This window comes from Lampetra fluviatilis, chromosome 52 (assembly GCF_964198595.1).
Source record: "Lampetra fluviatilis chromosome 52, kcLamFluv1.1, whole genome shotgun sequence".
Classification (NCBI taxonomy): Eukaryota; Metazoa; Chordata; class Hyperoartia; order Petromyzontiformes; family Petromyzontidae; genus Lampetra; species Lampetra fluviatilis.
In genome coordinates this window covers 1,264,271-1,284,422 of record NC_136326.1, presented here as the reverse complement: position 1 = coordinate 1,284,422, position 20,152 = coordinate 1,264,271, and the positions used below count along the sequence as shown (strand labels likewise).

General features: G+C 48.6%; 2 protein-coding genes and 1 long non-coding RNA gene across 3 annotated transcripts in view; all 3 read left to right on the top strand.

Annotated features, from left to right (window-relative positions):
* Positions 1-20,152, top strand: part of LOC144949065 (zinc finger protein DPF3-like) — a 324,698-nt gene that overhangs the window by 199,055 nt on the left and 105,491 nt on the right. The window lies entirely within an intron of this gene.
* Positions 957-10,947, top strand: LOC144949060 (uncharacterized). The gene is made up of 3 exons (XR_013640237.1): positions 957-1,182; positions 7,332-7,393; positions 8,784-10,947. It is a non-coding gene; the product is annotated as an uncharacterized LOC144949060 (long non-coding RNA).
* The window catches only part of LOC144949059 (flavin reductase (NADPH)-like), an 11,024-nt gene continuing 6,642 nt past the window's right edge, over positions 15,771-20,152 (top strand). The window contains 2 exon segments of the mRNA XM_078878871.1: positions 15,771-16,047; positions 18,849-19,007. Of these exon segments, the coding sequence (XP_078734997.1) occupies positions 15,963-16,047; positions 18,849-19,007 (244 nt within the window). The 5' untranslated portion in view covers positions 15,771-15,962.

The window sequence follows — 20,152 nt, the reverse complement described above, 5'->3', positions numbered from 1 at the left end:
GGGGATGTTAACACTCGGTAAAGTAGAATAGTACCTGTCAAATAAGATGGTCCATAAATGTGTAGTTAAATCTTTTTTGCATGGTTAATAACATCTTTCCAATGATTACTCAGTTTGTACCCATCATCACGGTTGAAATTATGTCTGTGTTTGCGGTTACATATTTGTCATCGTCATCAGCCATGGTCAATCCACTGCTGGGTTATAGGAGAGTGGCTTTATTTATTCCCAAGCACACGTTGATAAAGGGTTTACATTACGTCTGCCTATCCCCTCTTACTCCCTTGGTCCCATTGGCCCCTCTGTATTTCTCAGCAGATCATCGCAGTGTGTGTCAATCACTGCGCCACCGCTCACCCTCCCTCCCCCCTATGCAACACGTCCATCAACAACATTGGGTCGATCAAGCCATCATCAATCCACTGCTGGATATCATCGTTTTAATCACCGGCCATAATCAATATGCTGCTGGATAAAAGGTTTGCCCAAGGTCACTCGCCTTCATCAACCGTCAAATCGATATCCGAGTGTGTTCCCTAACCCACCATGTTCCTCTTGCCCCTCCGTGTAGTGCGCTAACCACCACGCCACCGCTCCCCCATTGCTTTATTCTTATTTAACCGTGTACAGTAAGTACTGTGCAGGGTAAATGCACAATCACACCCGGCGACACACGCCCGTGGGACGCAGGGACGCAGCCTGGCCTCGGTCAGTATTGCACCCAGGCGCGACCGCGAGGAACGGTGGCGAAAAAATACGCCCGGCCGCCTTTGTCTCCCCAGTGCCGATGTGTTTTTTTTACACACCGCACGAGGTACTCGTTTAAGGCCGAGTCGACTTAGGGGAGGGTCCCACGACCGGTTTGGACATTTCGTCAAATTTGGCTCGCCGGGTTTCCTAGCAGCGTGCTAACCGCTGCACCACCGCTCCCCCGTCATCCACATATATATACACAGACACACAGCCGCACACGGTCACACGCAGAAGTCACACGCAGAAGTCACACACGCCCATTTGGAAGAAGGAGCGACGCAGCCTGGCCTCTGCGAGTATTGCATCGCGGCCGCGACCTCCAGCAAGCGACGGTGGAGAGATACAACGCACACGGAGGGCACAAGATGAATCCCAGCAAGAGCGCTTCCTCCGGCGTCGGGGCCGACGCCAAAGAGAGCAAGAGCGCCGGTGAGCGGCGGGCGACGGCCGTGAGCTTTCTCTGTGCCACGCACAACGCGACCTGTGCGGGTGGACGTTGGGAGGTGCCTGTGTGTGTCTGCGTCTGTTGCCTGTGGGGAGTGTTGCCTGGGGAGGGGAGCGGTGGTGTAGCGGTTAGCGCTACGCTGCGCTACGAACCTAGCGACCCGGGTTCGATTCCCGCTCACGGCCAACATCGATGACGATTATCTGTACCGGCCCTGGGCTTTCCCTAGGTCGACTCAACCTCAAATTAGTACTGTACCTGGTGCGGTGTGTAAACATCGCCGCTAGGGAGACAAAGGCGGCCGGGCGTGGTGCTGGTCACCCACCCCATCGTGTGCCATGCCGGCCTTTATAGGTGCTCGCTAACAGCACTTGCCCCTACAGTATGTTAAGGCTATACAGGTCATCTTTGTCTTTGCGTTGCCTGCGTCGTGTAGAAACCGCATGCCCAGCCCAAGCGGCTTCTGTTTAGTCCTAGAGAAGGGACGGGAGCTGATGCGGTACGGGAGGACGTTGAGCCCCAGTGGGACTTGGAGATGACCGCTAACTCAGCCGTGTCGAGATCGACCTCTGCGGTGTAGGGAGGGCTCGTGAAGGACGCTGCTGCTGCTGAGCAGTTGGAGGCAGTCGCCCTCCAGCCAACAACGGAGGGCGGCGGAGGAGAGACGCTCACAACAACGAGCGGAACGCCGGGAAGATAAAATGCAGCGAGTTAGCGCTGGGTGGAAGCACGGCTGGTGCATCTACCAGTCATCTACCAGTCATCTCAGTGAGCCCGTGGCACCCGGGTCTATCCCGCGATCTCCTGCCGGCGGGCATTCCGCACTTAACGTGGCCTCAGAGTGAACCTAGCCGGGCACGGGCGTCGTGGTGACGTCAACGCCACTTACTGGCGAATGGCGGCTGTTGTGGTTTTTTTTTCGTCACAGCGCGCAGAAAATGACCGATAGGGTCCCTCCACATCCCTTGCGCTCACTGTACGCGCCACGCTGCGCGGTGTGTGTGTGTGTGTATCGGTCCTCTTCATGATGGGCGGATGGATGAAGATCCTTTATTTCACCAATTTCGAGAGTGCTCGGCGCGATCCTGCTCCGTCCCACTGACCAAAAAATACCTAAACGCACCGAGGCTCTCCCGGAGAATGCGCGAACGAGATAACGAGCACTGCCATCGGCATCGCCATCAGACTTGGTCAATCCACTGCTGGATGAAGGCTTCCCGGAAGCCGCCACCACCACCACCACTAAACACGATCCTGCGATGTTGATGATCCACCTCGCGCCTGCACTGGTTTTGATATCGCTCCGTCTCTCATGGTTGGTGGCCTCGCTCTCGAACGCGTGGCGTTCCCCGAGCGATGATTGCGTCGTCGTAAATGGCCACAACAATTCACGGCCCGATTTGTCAGCAGACTCGTGGACGAAGCCCTCCCCTCCCGCGTCGGTCGTGGGAGTTTCGTTCCATAGCCATACGTCACCACGCTGATCGATGCCTATCGGTGAAGGTCACCCCCCCCCCGTCCCCAGCGATGTCAGCCGTGACCCGGAATACAACTCAGGTCGCCAGTTTTAGCGCAGTGCGTTATCGCCACCACTCACTGCGCCAGCCCTCCCATCGCGATCGTCAAATATTCTTAAAACAATAATAGATTTATCTCTAGAGATGCGTTCGTATTCGGGCGCGACGTGGACCCCAAGTATGTAAGGATGGTAACGACATTTGCTCATTACATATTACATGTTCTTAAACACACACGCCCACATTTAGATGCTCGTTTGCAATGTGCGGCCTGCAGAACACTCGCTGCGTATCGGGACCAGCATTGAGTAGAGATTGTGTCATATCCATCCACACTCGAGTCTGTAATATCAACACTCGAGTCTGTAATATCAACACTGAAGTCTGTAATATACACACTAGAGTCTGTAATATCCACACTCGAGTATGTAATATCAACACGACATTCTTTAATATGCACACTCGAGTCTGTAATATCCACTCTACACAAAGAATGGCAATTGTTGAATAACCCACCGTATAAATGACCAGTTAGGTGGATACATTTTTCTCTCACGGCCACAGCGTATGCTGTTTGACCTCCTGCCAGCGAGCTTGCGACAATTCCTGTCCCCTTCAAGTGCACCTAGCCTGGCACAGGGACTGTGACGGCGTCACCGTCGATAATTAGTGACGAATGGTGGCTGTTGTTGCTGCTACTGCTGCCTCTGCTGCTGCTGCTGTATATGTTAACCGCGCCGAGTGTATGTTAGAGACAATAGTGACATTTAACCACTAACCAACAACGAATTGCTTAGCATCGTAAATTGAAACAACAAACAACCTTCACACAACGCATCGTTACTGTGTTGCAAACGAGTCTCCCAGCCTTGGAGACGACCGCGGAGGCGAGGTTTCGAGTTTGTAGTTCAGGACAAGGGCGCTGTCCCTGGTACTGAAATGGCGCTTAGCCCCACCTAGCGGTCAGCGAATCGGTATTGCAACTGCAGGAGAAATCCAATGAGCTACTATTTTTTTACCCGACAGATGTCCAGTAAGGCGCCGTCCATAAATGACGTCACGCACCTAGGGGGGGGGGGGTGTCAGACATTTGTGACGATCCTTCTTCTTGGTTCTTTCGGTAAAGTCACGTAGAAGGGAAGTAATAAAATAATAAAAATAAAACACCTGAAGACGGCTAATTGTGTTGTGGCCGAAACGTCGTAAGAATTATTTTATTATGTTTAATTTGTATTATTTTATTACTTCCCTTCTACGTGACTTTACCGAAAGAACCAAGAAGATGAATCCCTGCAGTCACGAAAGCTTTAAATCGAAATTTGTGACGATGTGTGACGAGCTTGGGGGGGGGGGGGGGGGGGTTGAGAAATGTGACGTCACATCAAAATGCGCAACTTTAAATAAATATAGACAACACGTTCTACTTAATTAAATCGACTTTTTAATAAATGTTTTCTCCTACAACATCAGAGTGCAGCGCCACATTAAATACGCACTACAATGACAATAGTTTAAAGCGATTTGAAGCATGTTTTATTTGGGGGGGGGGGGAGCAGAGCTTTGTGACGTCATATTTGAGGGGGGGGGTCTGACTTTTTGTGACGCCGTGTGACGAGGGGAGGGGGGGGGATAAAAAATCGTCCAAAATCGCGTGACGTCATTTATGGACGGCCCCTTAAGGGTACGGGGTCAAACTTTACAACAAAAAACACGATGGGAAGTGCAAATTATAGTAAAGCTAAACACATTACCTGTTCGAAATATACAAATAAATAAAATATTTTTTGTTTTTTACCAGGAAAGGCTCCACTGAGCTTTTGCCTTGTTTTGCAAATGACAGCTCAACTACGTGGCCTATCATCACGTGCGCATTTATAGCAGCGAAATCATCTCAGCGCGTATTTCTAAACATGGAGGGACAAACCGGAGGACCCGGAGAGAAAGAAAAAGAATCCACGCGACCACGAAGAGAACATGCAAACTCCAAATGTAGAAACATCATAATTATGACAATTTACTAATTTATCCATCCAGGAGAGTCACACAGAGTGGTATGATTTCTTTTCCAGAGGCTCCTGCCGCTCCATTGTTTATTTTATGATTTCAAGCAGTTTTCATCCGATTAATGAGATGGGTTGTGTTTATTATTATTATTATACAAGTAGGGAGAAACCCACAGCGCCCGGAGAAAACCCATGCATTTTACGAGAGAGACCAACACTCTATCCTCGTACGTGTGTATGTATGTACAAAAATGCACACCAACCACTCCCCCCCCCCCCCCCCCCACAGACCTTCAGTCCATGCTTCCACCCCCATATGAAAGACGCCGTACCACCCGACAATGCACAACCCTGCCAAGCCCTCGCTCTTACCCCCCCCACCCCCAGTTGCCAGAACGTTGCTGCCCGGACAGAAGCTCCACTTAACTCTGCTGTCCACATACGGAACTGCCTCCCCGATGAACACATTGTCGGCAAAATGACCGATTCTGGTCTTCAGGCCATCAAATGACGAGCTCACATACATGGACATCTTAACACATCCCTGCGGAGGGAGCTGGTAGGAACGTTGGGTTGCTCGGTCAATGGTCAGGGTCAACGGCGGCGTGGTGTATTCCGCATATATGCCCGACTGTGAGGGCGGGCACAAGCCGGCGTGAGTAGGTTAAACGTTGAGTTTTATAAGGGCACCACGGGGTGACCAGCCCCTTCCCACCCAGCCCCACCCCTCCCACCCCCCACCCAACCCCCACCCTCCCCACCCAGCCCCACCCTCCCCACCCAGCCCCTCCCCACCCGGCCCCTCCCCTCCCCACCCAGCCCCTCCCCACCCTCCCCTCCCCACCCAGCCCCTCCCTCCCCACCCAGACCCTACCTGCACGACGAACGGACACAATAATCCCCTGTGGGCTGGTGGAACCAGTGGGTTCCTAACTTTACCACTCGCCTTGTACGGACTACTGAGTCGTTGAGCTGCAGCGAACCCAATGATTACGCCGATTATATAATTATATGTACTCGTGTCTGATGCGGCTATTGTTCGCAATTTCCACCCAATAAAAAAAAACTGCACGTTGAACTTTTTTCTCACCGTACGTAGCCAAGCGGTGCTAATCGGAGGTACAGATGGAAACAGGCGGCAATTAGTCTCGCATATCATCGCCCATGGCCCTAACCGCAACCGTAATACTACCACGCCCCCCACCCCCCCCCCACCAAAGGTCATTAAGCGAATCCGAGTCACGAGCCTGGCTCGAGATACAATCCCAGCCGTAATCTCGTCCCTTGTAATTAATTATCTTAGCCCAAAACAAGAGTTCAAGAGGTAGTCATAGCTCGAACCTTTAATCCTGGCCATAATCAAATATTTAATGCGAGCCCTGCTCATAATCCTAGGCCTAACCCTGGTCCGAGACGTAATTACAGACCTAATTCTACTCCTAAACGTAATCGCAAACCCGTGTACGGCACGAACACCGTTGTTGACAACCAGCATTTGCTTCCCAGGATCTCCCCCCCCCCCCACCCGTAACCCCCACACACATGTGAGGGGGAAACACTCTATCCCATACAGATTGAACAGGTGGTGTCCACGTTTGTGGTGCTGAACCTTAATCTCCTGGAAAGTCAGGGTATGTAATTGTTTTTTTTTACCCTGGCGCACAACTACTGACAAATGAGGTTCCAATGGTGTAAATGCTTACCCCGAGCTCTCATACTCTGATGGTGCATTGTCTTTGAGTTGTGCGCCTTTTGGCGTCATCTGGTCCAACACCAGGGTGAGACTAGGCTCTAAGGAAAGCTGTCTCGAGTGTGGACCAATCAATTTCAAGGACAGTGCATACATTATCAGAGTTATGTTTTTTGTTTGCATTCCGACTGCAGGTATTGTGGTCAATGCAAACATGACTCCTTGTAAAAAAAGGTGTCAGTTTTGTTGCCAGATAAAAGGGTAAAAAAAACAATTATCATATTTTGCTACTGGCAAATGAGGTTCCAATGGTGTAAGTCAGGGTATGGCTCCTCCTCCTCCTCGACGTCCATGGGAAAGGAGTGTCGCAGTATTTGTGTGACCCATCAACCCTCGCTGGGTTACAGGCCACCACCACCACCCGTGCTTTAATTCGGTGTTCCTCTCATCCCCTTTCTCGGTCCGTCCCGTTCCCCTCTCCTTGTGCGTCTCTGCGCTCCAACACGTTTGTTTCCGCGATTAGGCGCAGTACTATTGGGGCGCCATGGTGGCGAGATGTTAACTACCTCGCCTGGTATACAGGAGGTCGTGGGTTCGATCTCGACCCTGACGCTTGCTGCTGCTGTATATTTGGAGTTTGCACGTTTCTCTCCCCGTGGTCGTGTGGATTTTTCTCCGGGTCCTCCGGTTTTTCCCTCCACATTTAAAAACACGCGTTTAGAGTATTTGGCTGCTATAATTTCCCACTTGATAAGCCACTTCGTTGAGCTATCATTTGTGACGACCAGGTCGCTTCTGAAAAAGATCTGTATAGAGCTCAGCGGGCACTTATCTGGTAAAATAAACTAAAACATAGTTTATGTTTTTTTAAAATAGTTTTACAAATGTGAGTTGTCATCGTCCATGTTGATGTCGCCCTCTAGGACACGACGGGGTGGAGGTGGAGCACATGGACGGGGAGCCCGCCGCTAACGGGGGCCCCGAGGTAAAGCGGCGGCGCCGTGGACACGCGGCCACGGGGGGCAGCACGCGGACACGCGGCCACGCGTATGAAACTTTAAGCGTAAAACTTTTGTGATTTTTTGTTGTTTACCCTTCAGAGAATCGACGGAATTAACGACCCGAGGGTTCGTTCGTTGCCCTTATCGGCAAGCCACGTTTTTTTCTCTCGTGGGCTCCGGGACGTCCGGTACGGCTCTTTAACTTAGAGTAGAGATTTCCTTCCGCGGGTCTTGACTACGATTCGACGATTCGTATAGAAGAAGAAACAACTCAACCAAAACTCGACTCTGGTGCGACTGCGTATTGTGACCACATCGCCAGCTGTCGCACTGTCTCCCTCGACCACTCGCGAGGTCGTCGATTGACCCCCAAGGGGTTTGACGGTAGAGATCTCGGTGGAAGGTGGTCGACAAAGTGGTGACACAGCCCGCAGTCAAGACCCCCTCCCCCCCCCCCAGCTACGGTCAGAATATGAATCATGCTGCTCGTAACCAGGACTGTCCATAGTGGGGGGGGGGGGGGGGGTGCAGGGCCCTGGGCACACACCTTCAAACTAAACCGGAAGAATTACATCTGACACCGTCACGTTGAAGCGTACCCCCCCCCCAAGGCGCGGGGCCCGGGGCAGTCGCCCCGATTCGCCGTGCCCTGGGTGTAGCGCGCCTGGAGCGAGCTCGATCGCCGATTTAGCGCGTACGCTTTCGCCACCAGCGTTATTCGAAATTAAGTTTTTGCTGGGTTCAGATCGCGTGAATATAAATGCGTCGTCGACAGGTCCTGGCTTGTCGCCCGATGAAGCTGGTTGTTGTAATCGCCGGCGAAACGTCGTTCTTCAAATGGTAAATGTTGTGGGTTTACTCTCCAACACGACCGGTGGCGGTGAAGTGGTAACACATTGGCACATTTTCTTCGCGTGACAAACCTTACCAGTTTACCACGTGGTAGGCTTTCGCGACCGATATCATCCATAACAGAGGGTTTTTTTACTGTTGGGTTAGATCGAGTAATTATGTAAATGTGTCGTTAAACCCGCCACCATCCCACACAGCCAATTAGTAAGTTGTGTCACGTAGATAAAGCGTGCCAATTCGCGGTGTGTTGGAGAGCAAATACACAACATTTGCAATCTGAGTACGACGTTTCGCCAGTAATTACAACCGGCATCATCAGGCAGACAGCCAATTGTCTGCGTCTGATGGAGGGGGTTACAACACGTGCACGTTCACGCGATCTAACCCTGCAAAAAAAACCCATCATTCCATCACGATCGCTCGCTCAGTATCCCTCCGTGGCCAAACGCGAAATTGCCCCCCTCTCTCTCCGGGCCGCTGAATCGACGATGGCGTGCGTCTTTTCCCGCTCCCCTCCCGCAGAAGTTTTTCGGCCTCTCGACGAAGGAGTGGGGCCTGGTGGCCCTGGGGCTCGTGGCGGTTGTGGGACTCGCCGTGTACGTCAAGCGGCGCGACTGAGACCAACACAATCCTGCCGCTCCCACCCCCTCCTCCCTCCCTCCCTCCCACACCGACCTCCCGAACGAGATGCAATCGTCCGGAGACGCGGAGACCGTCGGCACGCACGCACGAGACGGCCACGCATCGTCGTGAGTCGCCGTCGCCGTCGTCGCCCCAGTTGTCAACACTTAGCGGAGTAGCTGCGGCAACGTTGCCCTCCACCGATCGTTATTGGAGTGCCTCGGCCGGTGCGAATGGCAATGGGTTTACATGGAATGTGTGTGTGCGTGCGGCTCACAAGCAGCGGGAAGGCACGACAGGCTTCGGTCCATAAGAGGAGTTTTTTTGTGTTGGGTTAGATCGCATAAATATATAAATGTGTCGTTAAACCCGCCACCACCCAACACAGCCAATTAGTAATGTTTGTCACGTAAACAAACGTGGCAATTCGTTACTCGTTCAGCACACCGGTTGTGTGTTGGAGAGTTAAACACACGACGACATTTACAATTCGAGTGGCGTGACGTTTCGCCGGTAATTACAACAAGCAACTTCTTCTTGGTTCTTTCGGTAAAGTCACGTAGAAGGGAAATAATAAAATAATAAAAATAAAACATAATAAAATACAATTCTCACGACGTTTCGGCCACAACGCAAACAGCCTTCCTCAGGTGAAGAACAGGTCTGTCGGAAAGACAGCGTCTGAATGAATTGTATTATTTCCCTTCTACGTGACTTTACCGAAAGAACCAAGAAGATGAATCCCTGCAGTCACAAAAGCTTTAAATCGAAATTTAACAAGCAACTTCATCAGCCAGAATTGTGCATAAATCCTCCTGCTGTTTCGGCTTTAACGACACATTTATATTCGTGCGATCTAACCCAAAAAAAACCTCTATCATGGAAAATATTTGTCACGAACGCCTACTGCGCGTTGAGCAGGCATCATCACCGTAGTAGAAATGTAATTCGTAACACGCACAACTGAAGGAATATAATTGGCCGTGATTCGGTGGCACGGAGCCAAAGTTGGTGTCGCTCAGGCGAGAGACCACGGCATACGATCGCCACGTCGCGTGTACGACGTTCTCAGCCTTGTCCAGACCACCAACTCAAGAGCTGAACGTTTGGCTGCATTGCTGTATGTGTGCCTGCATGCACTAACCTGCTCTGTAGTGGGGGTTGTCTTCATTTACAGAGGGTGTTGGATCTAAGTAAAGCCTCTTGACGATTAATCGATTAATTGATCAATGTTTATTATTCAACTCATGATCCATGCATCAAAGGGACCATGTAAGAATGGGTAGCAGACCAAAAGTAAAGGTATAATGATGCATCAATTAATAACAATACCAGTTCTTAAGCACACGATACGTGCGATAATGAATCGCGTCTGTAAGAACTGATGTTTCACAATTCGTATACAGTACAGCACGGATTATCTTGTTGCTGATGGGTTTCATGTGACCCCTGCAGCCACCATGGGTGCAATGTAAAAAAATTAATTGATTCTTAAATCTAATCAGGACTCTGAATCGCAACAATCCATCACTCAATTGAACGCCCCTTTTAAACAATTATATAAAAAAGTATACATATCAACATATAATGTATCAGTCTCATCAGGTAGCTGTGGGCTGATAAACTGATGACACAATTGTCACAGACAGAAGAACTGCTATTCATTTTCATTGGGTCTCATCAGCAAGCTGTGGCCTCACAATCCAGTGCCCCGTGTGTGCGCACGCTGGGGAGAGAGACATCCCCACACAGCCAATGTCCACCGCCAAATATTCGGCCAAAATTGCTCTGCTTTATTTTATCATTGCGCAGAAAAGAATGATAAAAAAGTGAAGTTGACACGGGGCATCCCGGCATACTTCCTGTGTGCATTCTACACCGGAGATGTCACGTGACCGATAGCCCAGCTGTTAAGTCAGAGGTTGACCTCGGTGTCTGAGCAGTAATCCCCCTCAAATAGTTACACACGCATTTAACAAACCGCAAAAATATTGTAAATTGTCGTAGCTACGAACACTCACTTAACCCAAGTCCACTGTGGACCAATAAATGGAAGTGTATTCTATGCCCTCTTGTTTCGTCTCTTCTCTGCCTCTTGCTTCATTGATTTTGATTTAAATTAAGTTAAATTTCAAAAACCGATTTAAAGCTTTCGTGACTGCAGGGATTCATCGTCTTGGTTCTCCTGAAGACGGCTGCTTGTGTTGTGACCGAAACGTCGTGAGAATTATTTTATTATGTTTTATTTTTATTATTTTATTATTTTCCTTCTACGTGACCTTACCGAAAGAACCAAGACGATTTCAAAAGCCACCACATTTCCAGGAGGCTCAACCCGACCACATGGCGAGCTGGCAGCCTCTGCCAGTCCCCGCCTACTTTTACATGACCACGCCCACCGCTCAGTCGCTATCCCCGCCCACAACGGTGAGTGCCCTCCTTCGCTCACTGACGTTAGTCCTGCCTCCAGGAATTGCTCTACTTACGAACATTCGACTTACGGACGTTCAGAGATTTGAAGCTTTCGTGGCTGCAAGGATTCATACTCTTAGGTTCTTTCACGTAGGTAAAAATAAATAATAAAATAATAGCAATAATCATAGAAATAAAATAATAAATCACGACGTTTCGGAGGCAACACAAGTCTTCGTCATCAGGTGGGACCGTCACAGCTAGATTTACTGTCTCAAGTGAGGCAAAATTCCAAGAGACAAGCTCTTAACTACAAGTTAAGGGGGAGGGGGAGAGGGGCTTATCTGAATGCGGTAGCCAATGAATGGAACGCGTTGGGGGGGTGGGCGGGGCTACAAGAGAACAATCCGTGCACCTCGACTTAACCGGTGTTGGCTGACAATCCAAATACGAAAAGGCAGTGCTGTTAAACGCTGCGGATGTCAACACTCGGTAAAGTAGAATAGTACCTGTCAAATAAGATGGTACAAATATGTGTAGTTAAATCTTTTGGTCCGTATGTCCAGTTGCCTGTTCGGACCGAGAGTTGTAAAGTTCAACCGCCGCACAATAGATGGCGGTGGTGTCATCTACATCTGCAGAACGTGACGAACCAGTGGCATCTACATCTACAGGAAATTATATAACCTTTAAAGCCATTCCCCGTGTTTAGTGTACACGCTGTACAACGTGTTTGGAATCGAGAGGAGTAAAGTTGTATTTACGAACAAATTGACTTATGAACAGACCTCTGCAACCGAGCTCGTTCGTAAGTAGACGAATCATTGTACTTGCTCATAGGCCCCAGGCGCCAGTCATGTAAAAAATTAACCCGTAAAAACAAAGTTTGTCACTATAAATCCTTTATATGCGTGGCATCGGTTTTATTTTATTATTCATTTCTGTTTTTCTTGAGTAAGAGTTTCATTTTTATCACATTGGTATTTTAAATTAAATATGAATTTTTTTTCTTCCTAAAAAGTGGAAAATTTAGGAAACATTTTTTTCACGAAAATAAATTGTCACGCACAACGAGTCTGTGTGCAAAATGTCAGCTCGATTGGATCACGGGAAGTGGTTTAAAAAACGACCGAAAGATTTGCACGGTCGTAAGCGCGCAAGCAAGCAAGTAAACTTAATATAAAGGATTTAAAAATCAGTGCTGCTGTACAATAGTGAAAGTTGGAGGACCACCAAGGTAGACGTGAACTCCCCATCAACCTTCCGCAACGACTGCCTGAGGAATATCTGTCGCATCTTCTGGCCAAACAAGATTTCAAACCGGGACCCGTAAATCAGGACCAATTCAACACGCACAACGCGGGGGGACACAACGGAGAGAAGACTCGGGTGGCTGGGACAGGTGCTGAGAATGGAACCCAAAGTTCAAAGTTCATTTATTAGGTATAGCCCTGTGAGCCATTCGGCTCTTGAATCGGGTGCAACCGCAACAAACAAAAAACTAAAACATGAACAAGAAAACATTTTAAAGTGAAATGTGACTACGTGCAAACAGAAAATCAAGAAAAGACAGCAAAATATTGCAGAAAAAATCACCGTACACCAACCCTGTGCAAATATCCCAGTGGGATACAAGTCAAACAACAACAACCACAAGACAACTTAGATTAAGGCCATCAGTCTAACTCTGTACTACAACAAACAAACATGGCCAAACTAAAAAACTTTTCGAAAATCACCAAAATAAAGCCATAAAAGCAATGAAGCAGTGGTCATAGGAACTGTGACCGAATTTTCACAATAAACGACGTAAACAACATGTACTACCAAACTCTGCAGCCATAGCTGGCTGCATGAGTCACTCCACAACAGCAGGAGCATCAGTCGGAGTATCAACATTTTTCAATGCACCTTTAAGATCAGCGCGCTAAATCAAAACACAGATCATACTTTGCATACTTTGCAGCGATCATCCGGAGCGAAACATTGTGTTTTCGGCCACTAAAAGTCCATAGCAAAGACCGCCCAAGGTGGACACCGCACGGGAAGAGACCACGGGGCAGGCCGTAGATCGCCTGGTGACGGCACCGTCCAAGACCACGGAAAGACCACGGGGTGTCCGTCTTGGGGTGAAGCGGAGAAAGTTGCTCAAGACCGTCCGGCATGGCGTGGGCTTGTTGCGGCTGTGTGCTCCACAGGGAGGGAAGAGAAGTCATTAAATCAGATATCAGCCACTGCTTTGGGCTATCATTTGTGATAGCCATGTCGCTTCTGAAAAAGAACTCTACAGCTCAGTGGGGCCTTACCTGCTCAAATAAATAGTGGTTTTAAAAGACTCTTTGGTTCTTTCGGTAAAGTCACGTGGGTATAAAATAAATTAAATGAAATCACGACGTTTCGGGCGCAACACAAGCGTCTGTCATCAGGTGGGACAATCACAGCAAAAAAGTGGGAGTTGCCCACTTCAGCAATTGTTTTTTGCTGTGACTTTACCGAAAGAACCAAAGAGTATGGATCCCTGCAGTCACGAAAATTTAAAATCTAAATTGGTTTTAAAATTTTGATTTCAAGCTTTCGTGACTGCAGGGATTCATATTCTTGTTTTTTTCGGTAAAGTCACGTAGAAGGGAAATAATAAAATAATATAAATATAAAACAATAAAAATTCTCACGTTTCGACTGCAACACAAGCAATCATCATCAGGTGTGATTGCTTGTATTATTTTATATTTTTATCATTTTATTATTTCCCTTCTACGTGACTTTACCGAAATAACCAAACATATGTTTTTTTAAATAGTTTAAACGTGGAGCGCCAACGTGGAATGGATGACAGTGCTTGATGGAGTCGCCACCGCTGTTTTATTCCATCAGCCTTTTTCGTGGCTTTTCGGGCCAACATTATCAAAGGGCATTTTGCCTGCGGAAGCAAAATGTGACGAATTTGCGTTTATCGATTAACGAGTGAACGCCTCCATAAAACTATAAACTTTTATTTTATTTTACCAGGTCATGCGCCACTGAGCTGTGTAAATCTTTTTCAAAAGCGTCTCTGGCTATCACAAATGATAGCCCATCGAAGTGGCTTAAAATGTGTATATGTGCAGTGGCATTACTGGTTGTGATGCACGAATGCCACTGCTCTCCAGACGTAGTGCCAGCCCCGGGATAACGGGGGTCGGAAGAATTCCCGGATCGTGGCACTCAGGTAGGGGGGCTCGTGACCTGAGGTACTGACCTCAGGACCCCCAAGAGGGGGCTGGGGGGGTGGGTGACGTGTCGATAGCCCAAGTACTTCTCGGAGGTTCGAGAAGAAGGGCATGGCTAGGGGCGGACAGAGCCGGGACTGACTATAAAAGCCGGACCCCTGAACGGGTCCGGGTGCTGTTGCGTACTTGAAGACCCGAAGCCATCACCCTGAAGAGGAGCACGAAGACGGGACCAGGACCCCAGCCTCCCCAGTGTTAGGGCGCGTTAGCCCGGAGGACAGACCTCCGTAGAGTAACGGGTGGAAGGGGCCGTTACCCCTTCGTGTTAAGGTTACCCTCATTATAATACACGTGTTGCCTCTAAAGAAGTCTCGCTCTCCATTATATCCATTTCAAATCAAGGCCGTAATTATAATATATAAAAAATATGCTCAAAATGTCCCCCCCCACACCCCAATATATTGCTATAAAATAGATTTCTGTTTATATGATTGTGGTTAAGGTTGTACTTTATTAATCCCCAATCTCTGCCATTACATACAATGAAACAAGAAAAGGTAAAAAGTAAAAAAATTAAACATGAATGTAATACAATACACTATTAGACATTATTGTAAAAATTCGTCTTCAAATTGATATTTTTTTTCTGGGAAGGGGGGGGGCCCAGACTCCCTGGAAGATTTGGTCCCCCCCAATGTTGACTCCATTGCTACGGCCTTATAACAAATGTATAGCAGCCAAATACCCTAAATGCGTGATGTTGATTCTAAACCCACGACCTCCTGTACACCTGGCGAGGTAGTTAACATCTCCTAGCCACCGTGATGATGATGAGAGAGAAACACAAACTCCAAATATACAGCAGCAGGCATCGTCAGGGTCGTGAACGAACCCACGACCTCCTGTACACCATGCGAGGTAGTTAACATCTCCTAGCCACCCAATTACCTCTGTTACCGGATAATTGAGAATAAAGAACCCTTTCCAAACTTCACCGGGACATCTGTGAACAAGAATAGCTTCATAGCTCATCGGATTCCTCCCTCAGTATCAATCAACATCTCCCAATGCCACCGATAATACATCACGCACCCAACTTATCCTCGACTTGCACACAACCACAATAAACACGCACAAACGCACGCCGTGCAATAAAACCCCGCGTGAGATTCGCTAATTAATCACACACACATCACACACACAAAAAACGCATTCTCATCGCGCGAGGTCGCGGGTTGCGAAATCGTAGCGTGTATTAAATAAAATAAGAATGATGTGCAAGTCGGGCTCGGCTATATAAACAACAACAACACGAAGAAGACGCAACATCCGAACAGCGATTGATCCCGTGTGGCACCAACCCTAGTTAAACAATCACTCTCAGCCATCAATTTAATCCTCTCTCTCGTCGTCCTGCTTTTTAGCGTTCGAAAAGGTTAAAAGGCGGTGGGCAAAGACGATGGCTTCTGCGGTGAAGAAAGTCTTGGTGTTCGGTGCCACGGGCATGACCGGCTTGGAGGTGCTGCCGCAGGCGGTCAAAGCCGGTAAGGCGCGCCAGGCAAGACCGTAGGCTTCGCCACGGGGTTAGGCCTCACTTTCTCTTGTTGAAAATACGCGCCGTGCTTAAGGCTATTGCAGTGATACAAAGTTGTGTAGTTGTAAAATACCGTAAACGTTGCTTTTACGGTGTCGTGCATGCTGCTGAAGCTGTTCGTCGTGACATTTTAACGCATCGTTTGTCAAGCCTGATGTCAACATTCATGTTTTGCTGTGAGTGGGGTGGGTTTTTTTGTTACTTAACTTTAAACTTTGGAAGAATAATTAGCGCTTTTTTTCTCTTTCATGTAGCATTAGCAATGTCCAGCATTATTCGCGGGAAACATGTTTGTGATGTGCCCTCTGTGCATCCGTACGCATTCGAAAAACCTGCCATGCTTACAATGTCGGCAGTACAGACGTAACAGTTTTTCACTTTTACTGGCCTTTAGCCATTCAGAGTCACAACTTACATCCCTTCATCAACTAACTCGCCTGGACCAGAGTGGTGAAGTATGGTCAAACAATCACACCCCCCCCCCCCCCCCATCATTCCAAGTGGTGCTATTGACAAAAGGCGCTGCTGCTAACTTGTGTGTATGCACGGTCTTAAGTCTAAGTTTAAAACGTAGCAAGTTCATTGCATTTTCATTTCATTTATTAGGTATAGCCCTGTGAGCCATTCGGCTCTTGAATCGGGTGCAACCGCAAAAAACATGAACAAGAACACATCTTAAAGTGACTAAGTGCAAGAACAAGAAAATCCAAAGAAAAAAGAACAAGCAAAATATTGCAGAAAAAGCACCGTACACCAACACTGTGTGCAAAAATCCCAGTGGGATGCAAGTCAAACAACAAATATTATTCATAATAAAGGTTTTTTGGGTTAAATCGCGTAAGTATAAATGTGTCGTAAACCCTCTACACAGCCAATTAGTAAGGGGACTTGTCACGTACACAAAACGCGCCAATTAGTTTACTCCTTCAGCCCACCGTTGTGTTGGAGAGCAAAGCCACAACATTTACAATTCTCCAACACACCGGTGGGCTGAAGCAGCAACTGATTGGCGTTCTGTTTACGTGATAAACCCCTTACTAATTGGCTGTGTCGGGTGGTGGAGGGTTACGACACATTTATACTTACGACATCCAAGCCAAGACCCAGCGTTAGTTCTAAGTCTTACCCACCACGGCGTGCGCGCTCTATTTCCTAACTCCACGCCGTGTCCCAACAGACGTGTGGCCATCACGCGGAGCTGTGCAATTTGGGCTTCGGCATGGTCCTATTGCAGTCCCAGGGGACGTGGAACTTTGGCCCAACGTTGGTTCAACGTTGGGCCGACGGTTCCAGGCACAGTCGAACGTTGTATCAACGTTGCCATGTTCACCGGGGGTATGTGCTGAACGCCACGGTGGCTAGGAGATGTTAACTACCCTGATGACGCCTGCTGCTGTATATTTGGAGTCTGCGTCTCTCTCTCTCTCATCATCGTCATCACCACGGTGGCTAGGAGATGTTAACTACCTCGCCCGGAAGGCAGGAGAACGTGGGTTCGATCCCAACCCTGACGCCTGCTGCTGTATATTTGAAGTCTGCGTCACTCTCTCATCATCATTACGGTGGCTAGGAGATGTTAACTACCTCGCCAGGTATACAGGAGGTCGTGGGTTCGATCACGACCCTAACGTCCGCTGCTGTATATTTGGAGTTTGCGTGTCTCTCTCCCCGTGGTCGCGTGGATTTTTCTCCGGGTCCTCGCGTTTTTCCCTCCACGTTTAGAAACATGCGTTTAAGAGTATTTGACTGCCATACATTTCCGCGTGATGGTAAGCCACTCCGTTGAACAATCATTTGTGATAACCAGGTCGCTTCTGAAAAAGAGATGGGGCCTTACCTGGTAAAATATACAAAAATATATATATACTTTTAAGACTTTATACACATCTTCAGCCATGTTCTGTCCACTGCTGGATGAAGTACCGCCTCTCCTGACATTCCCATCCCTCACGGGCCCGTGATTACACAATCCCTTTGCTGCACATGCACTTATCTCATCGCGCCATCTCCATGGTGGGTCATCCTCTCGGTCCTGCTCCGTCTATCGGCTGACTTTCCTGGCACTTGCCCATCAGCTGTAATTCCGCGTAGCTCAGTGTCCTCAAGCTGACTTTCCTTAACGGTTGGAATTATAAAAAAATGTTTAGGCTTTTCGTAGCCGTACTGCGTCATACCGATAGAAAATTCGAGTCGTCCGTGTCGGGGATAGAGTCCACATTCATTAATAATTCCAGCCTTGACACCCACGGTACAAAGAGTTACCCGTCACGTTACCGTAGCCAATTATCAACCAGGGATGTGCTGGCACGGTTGTCCGATTGGGTCTGGTTTGTGTCCTTGTCAGCTTTTTGGTTGTATCTTCTTCGACCTTGTTTCCGATCCGCATGTCACAGCGGGTGCTGATGACACTGCCTTTGTGCATGCAAAATTAATTCTAATCGAAACTATTTTTATTTTGCCAGGTGACGTCCACTGAGATATATAGATCTTTTTCAGAAGCGACCTGGCCACAAATAATAGCCCAATGAAGTGGCTTATCACGTGAAAATTTATAGCAGCCAAATACTCTAAATACATGTTGTTAAATGTGGAGGCAAAACGAGCACACGGAGAAAAATCATCGTGACCACGGGAAGAACATGCAAACTAATATACAGGCATCGGGGTTGGGACCGAACCCGTGACCTCCTGTATACCATGCGAGGTAGTTAACATCTCGCCACCGTGGCGCCCTCCACCCCCACCTTGCAGGCTACACGGTGACGGCATTCGTGCGCAACGCGGCGCTGCTGCCGGCCGGATTGGCGCTGGAGGTGGTGACGGGCGACGTGCTGAACCCGGAGGATGTGAGCCGCGCCGTGGCCGGGCAGGACGCCGTCGTCATTGTTCTGGGCACGAGGAACGAGCTCGGTGAGACGTTGCCCCCGGACGTAGCCGCCCTCTCCACGGCTTGAGGCACTCCGTTCGCTATCCAAAGACGCACGAGTGAGCGGCTCTATATAGCTATAAACTTTTTTTATTTGACCAGATAAGGCCCCACTGAGCTATTGAATGGCTCTTTTTAAGAAGCGACGTGGCTATCACAAATGATAGCACAACAAAGTGGGTTTCATCATCACGTGGTGATATTGATTATAAATGTGGAGGGGAAAACCCGAGGACCCAGAGAAAAATCCACGCGACACGCAAACTGCAAATATACAGCAGCAGGCGTCAGGGTCGGGATCGAACCCACGACCTCCTGTATACCAGGCGAGGTAGTTAACATCTCCTAGCCACTGTGGGACCCTTAACGTCTCGCCACTGGGGCTCGGCTATGGTTTGGCTCTCGGAAATTCTGAGCATGGCCGGGACCATGCACAGAGCCGGCACGGGTGAAGCATGGCTTTGATTGAGTTGGCTCATTTGAGCCAGACCCAAGCCTGAGTTGAGCTGTCACTAAGCATATGGGCCTCAGTGTCTCTGACACCAACATCATCCCCATAATCCATAATAAAGGTTTTTTTGGGGTTAGTTCGCGCAAATATAAATGTGTCGTTAAGCCCGCCACCACCTGACACAGCCAATGAGTAAGATTTGTCACATAAACAAAACGTGCCACTTAGTTGCTAGTTCAGCGCACCGGTGTGTTGGGAGAGTAAACCCACAACATTTACAATTCGAGTACCGTGACATTTTTGCCAGTAATTATAACAAGCAGCATCATCAGGCGACTGCCAGAATTGAGTCACCCGGCCACCCCGTGACTGGAGCAATTTGGATGATGTTTATTCCAAAAAACGTGCAGCGTCAGTAAAAATATGAAAAAAAAGCAATGTCATCGTGATTGTCTTCACGGCGACTTCCCGTTTTTTTTTTAAATCTGCTGAGCAGATTCATTGAAAAAGAGTCAAACTCGAAGAGTGGTATATTTTGGGTGGCGGGGGATGGGAAATTGCCTTCCGATTTTAAAAACGTAGAATTAAGGCATGCTGATACGCACCAAAGTGATGACCGGAATAAACAATACTCGTGGCCAAATGACCCCACGGACCAGCACGGAGTGGGGAGGCCCT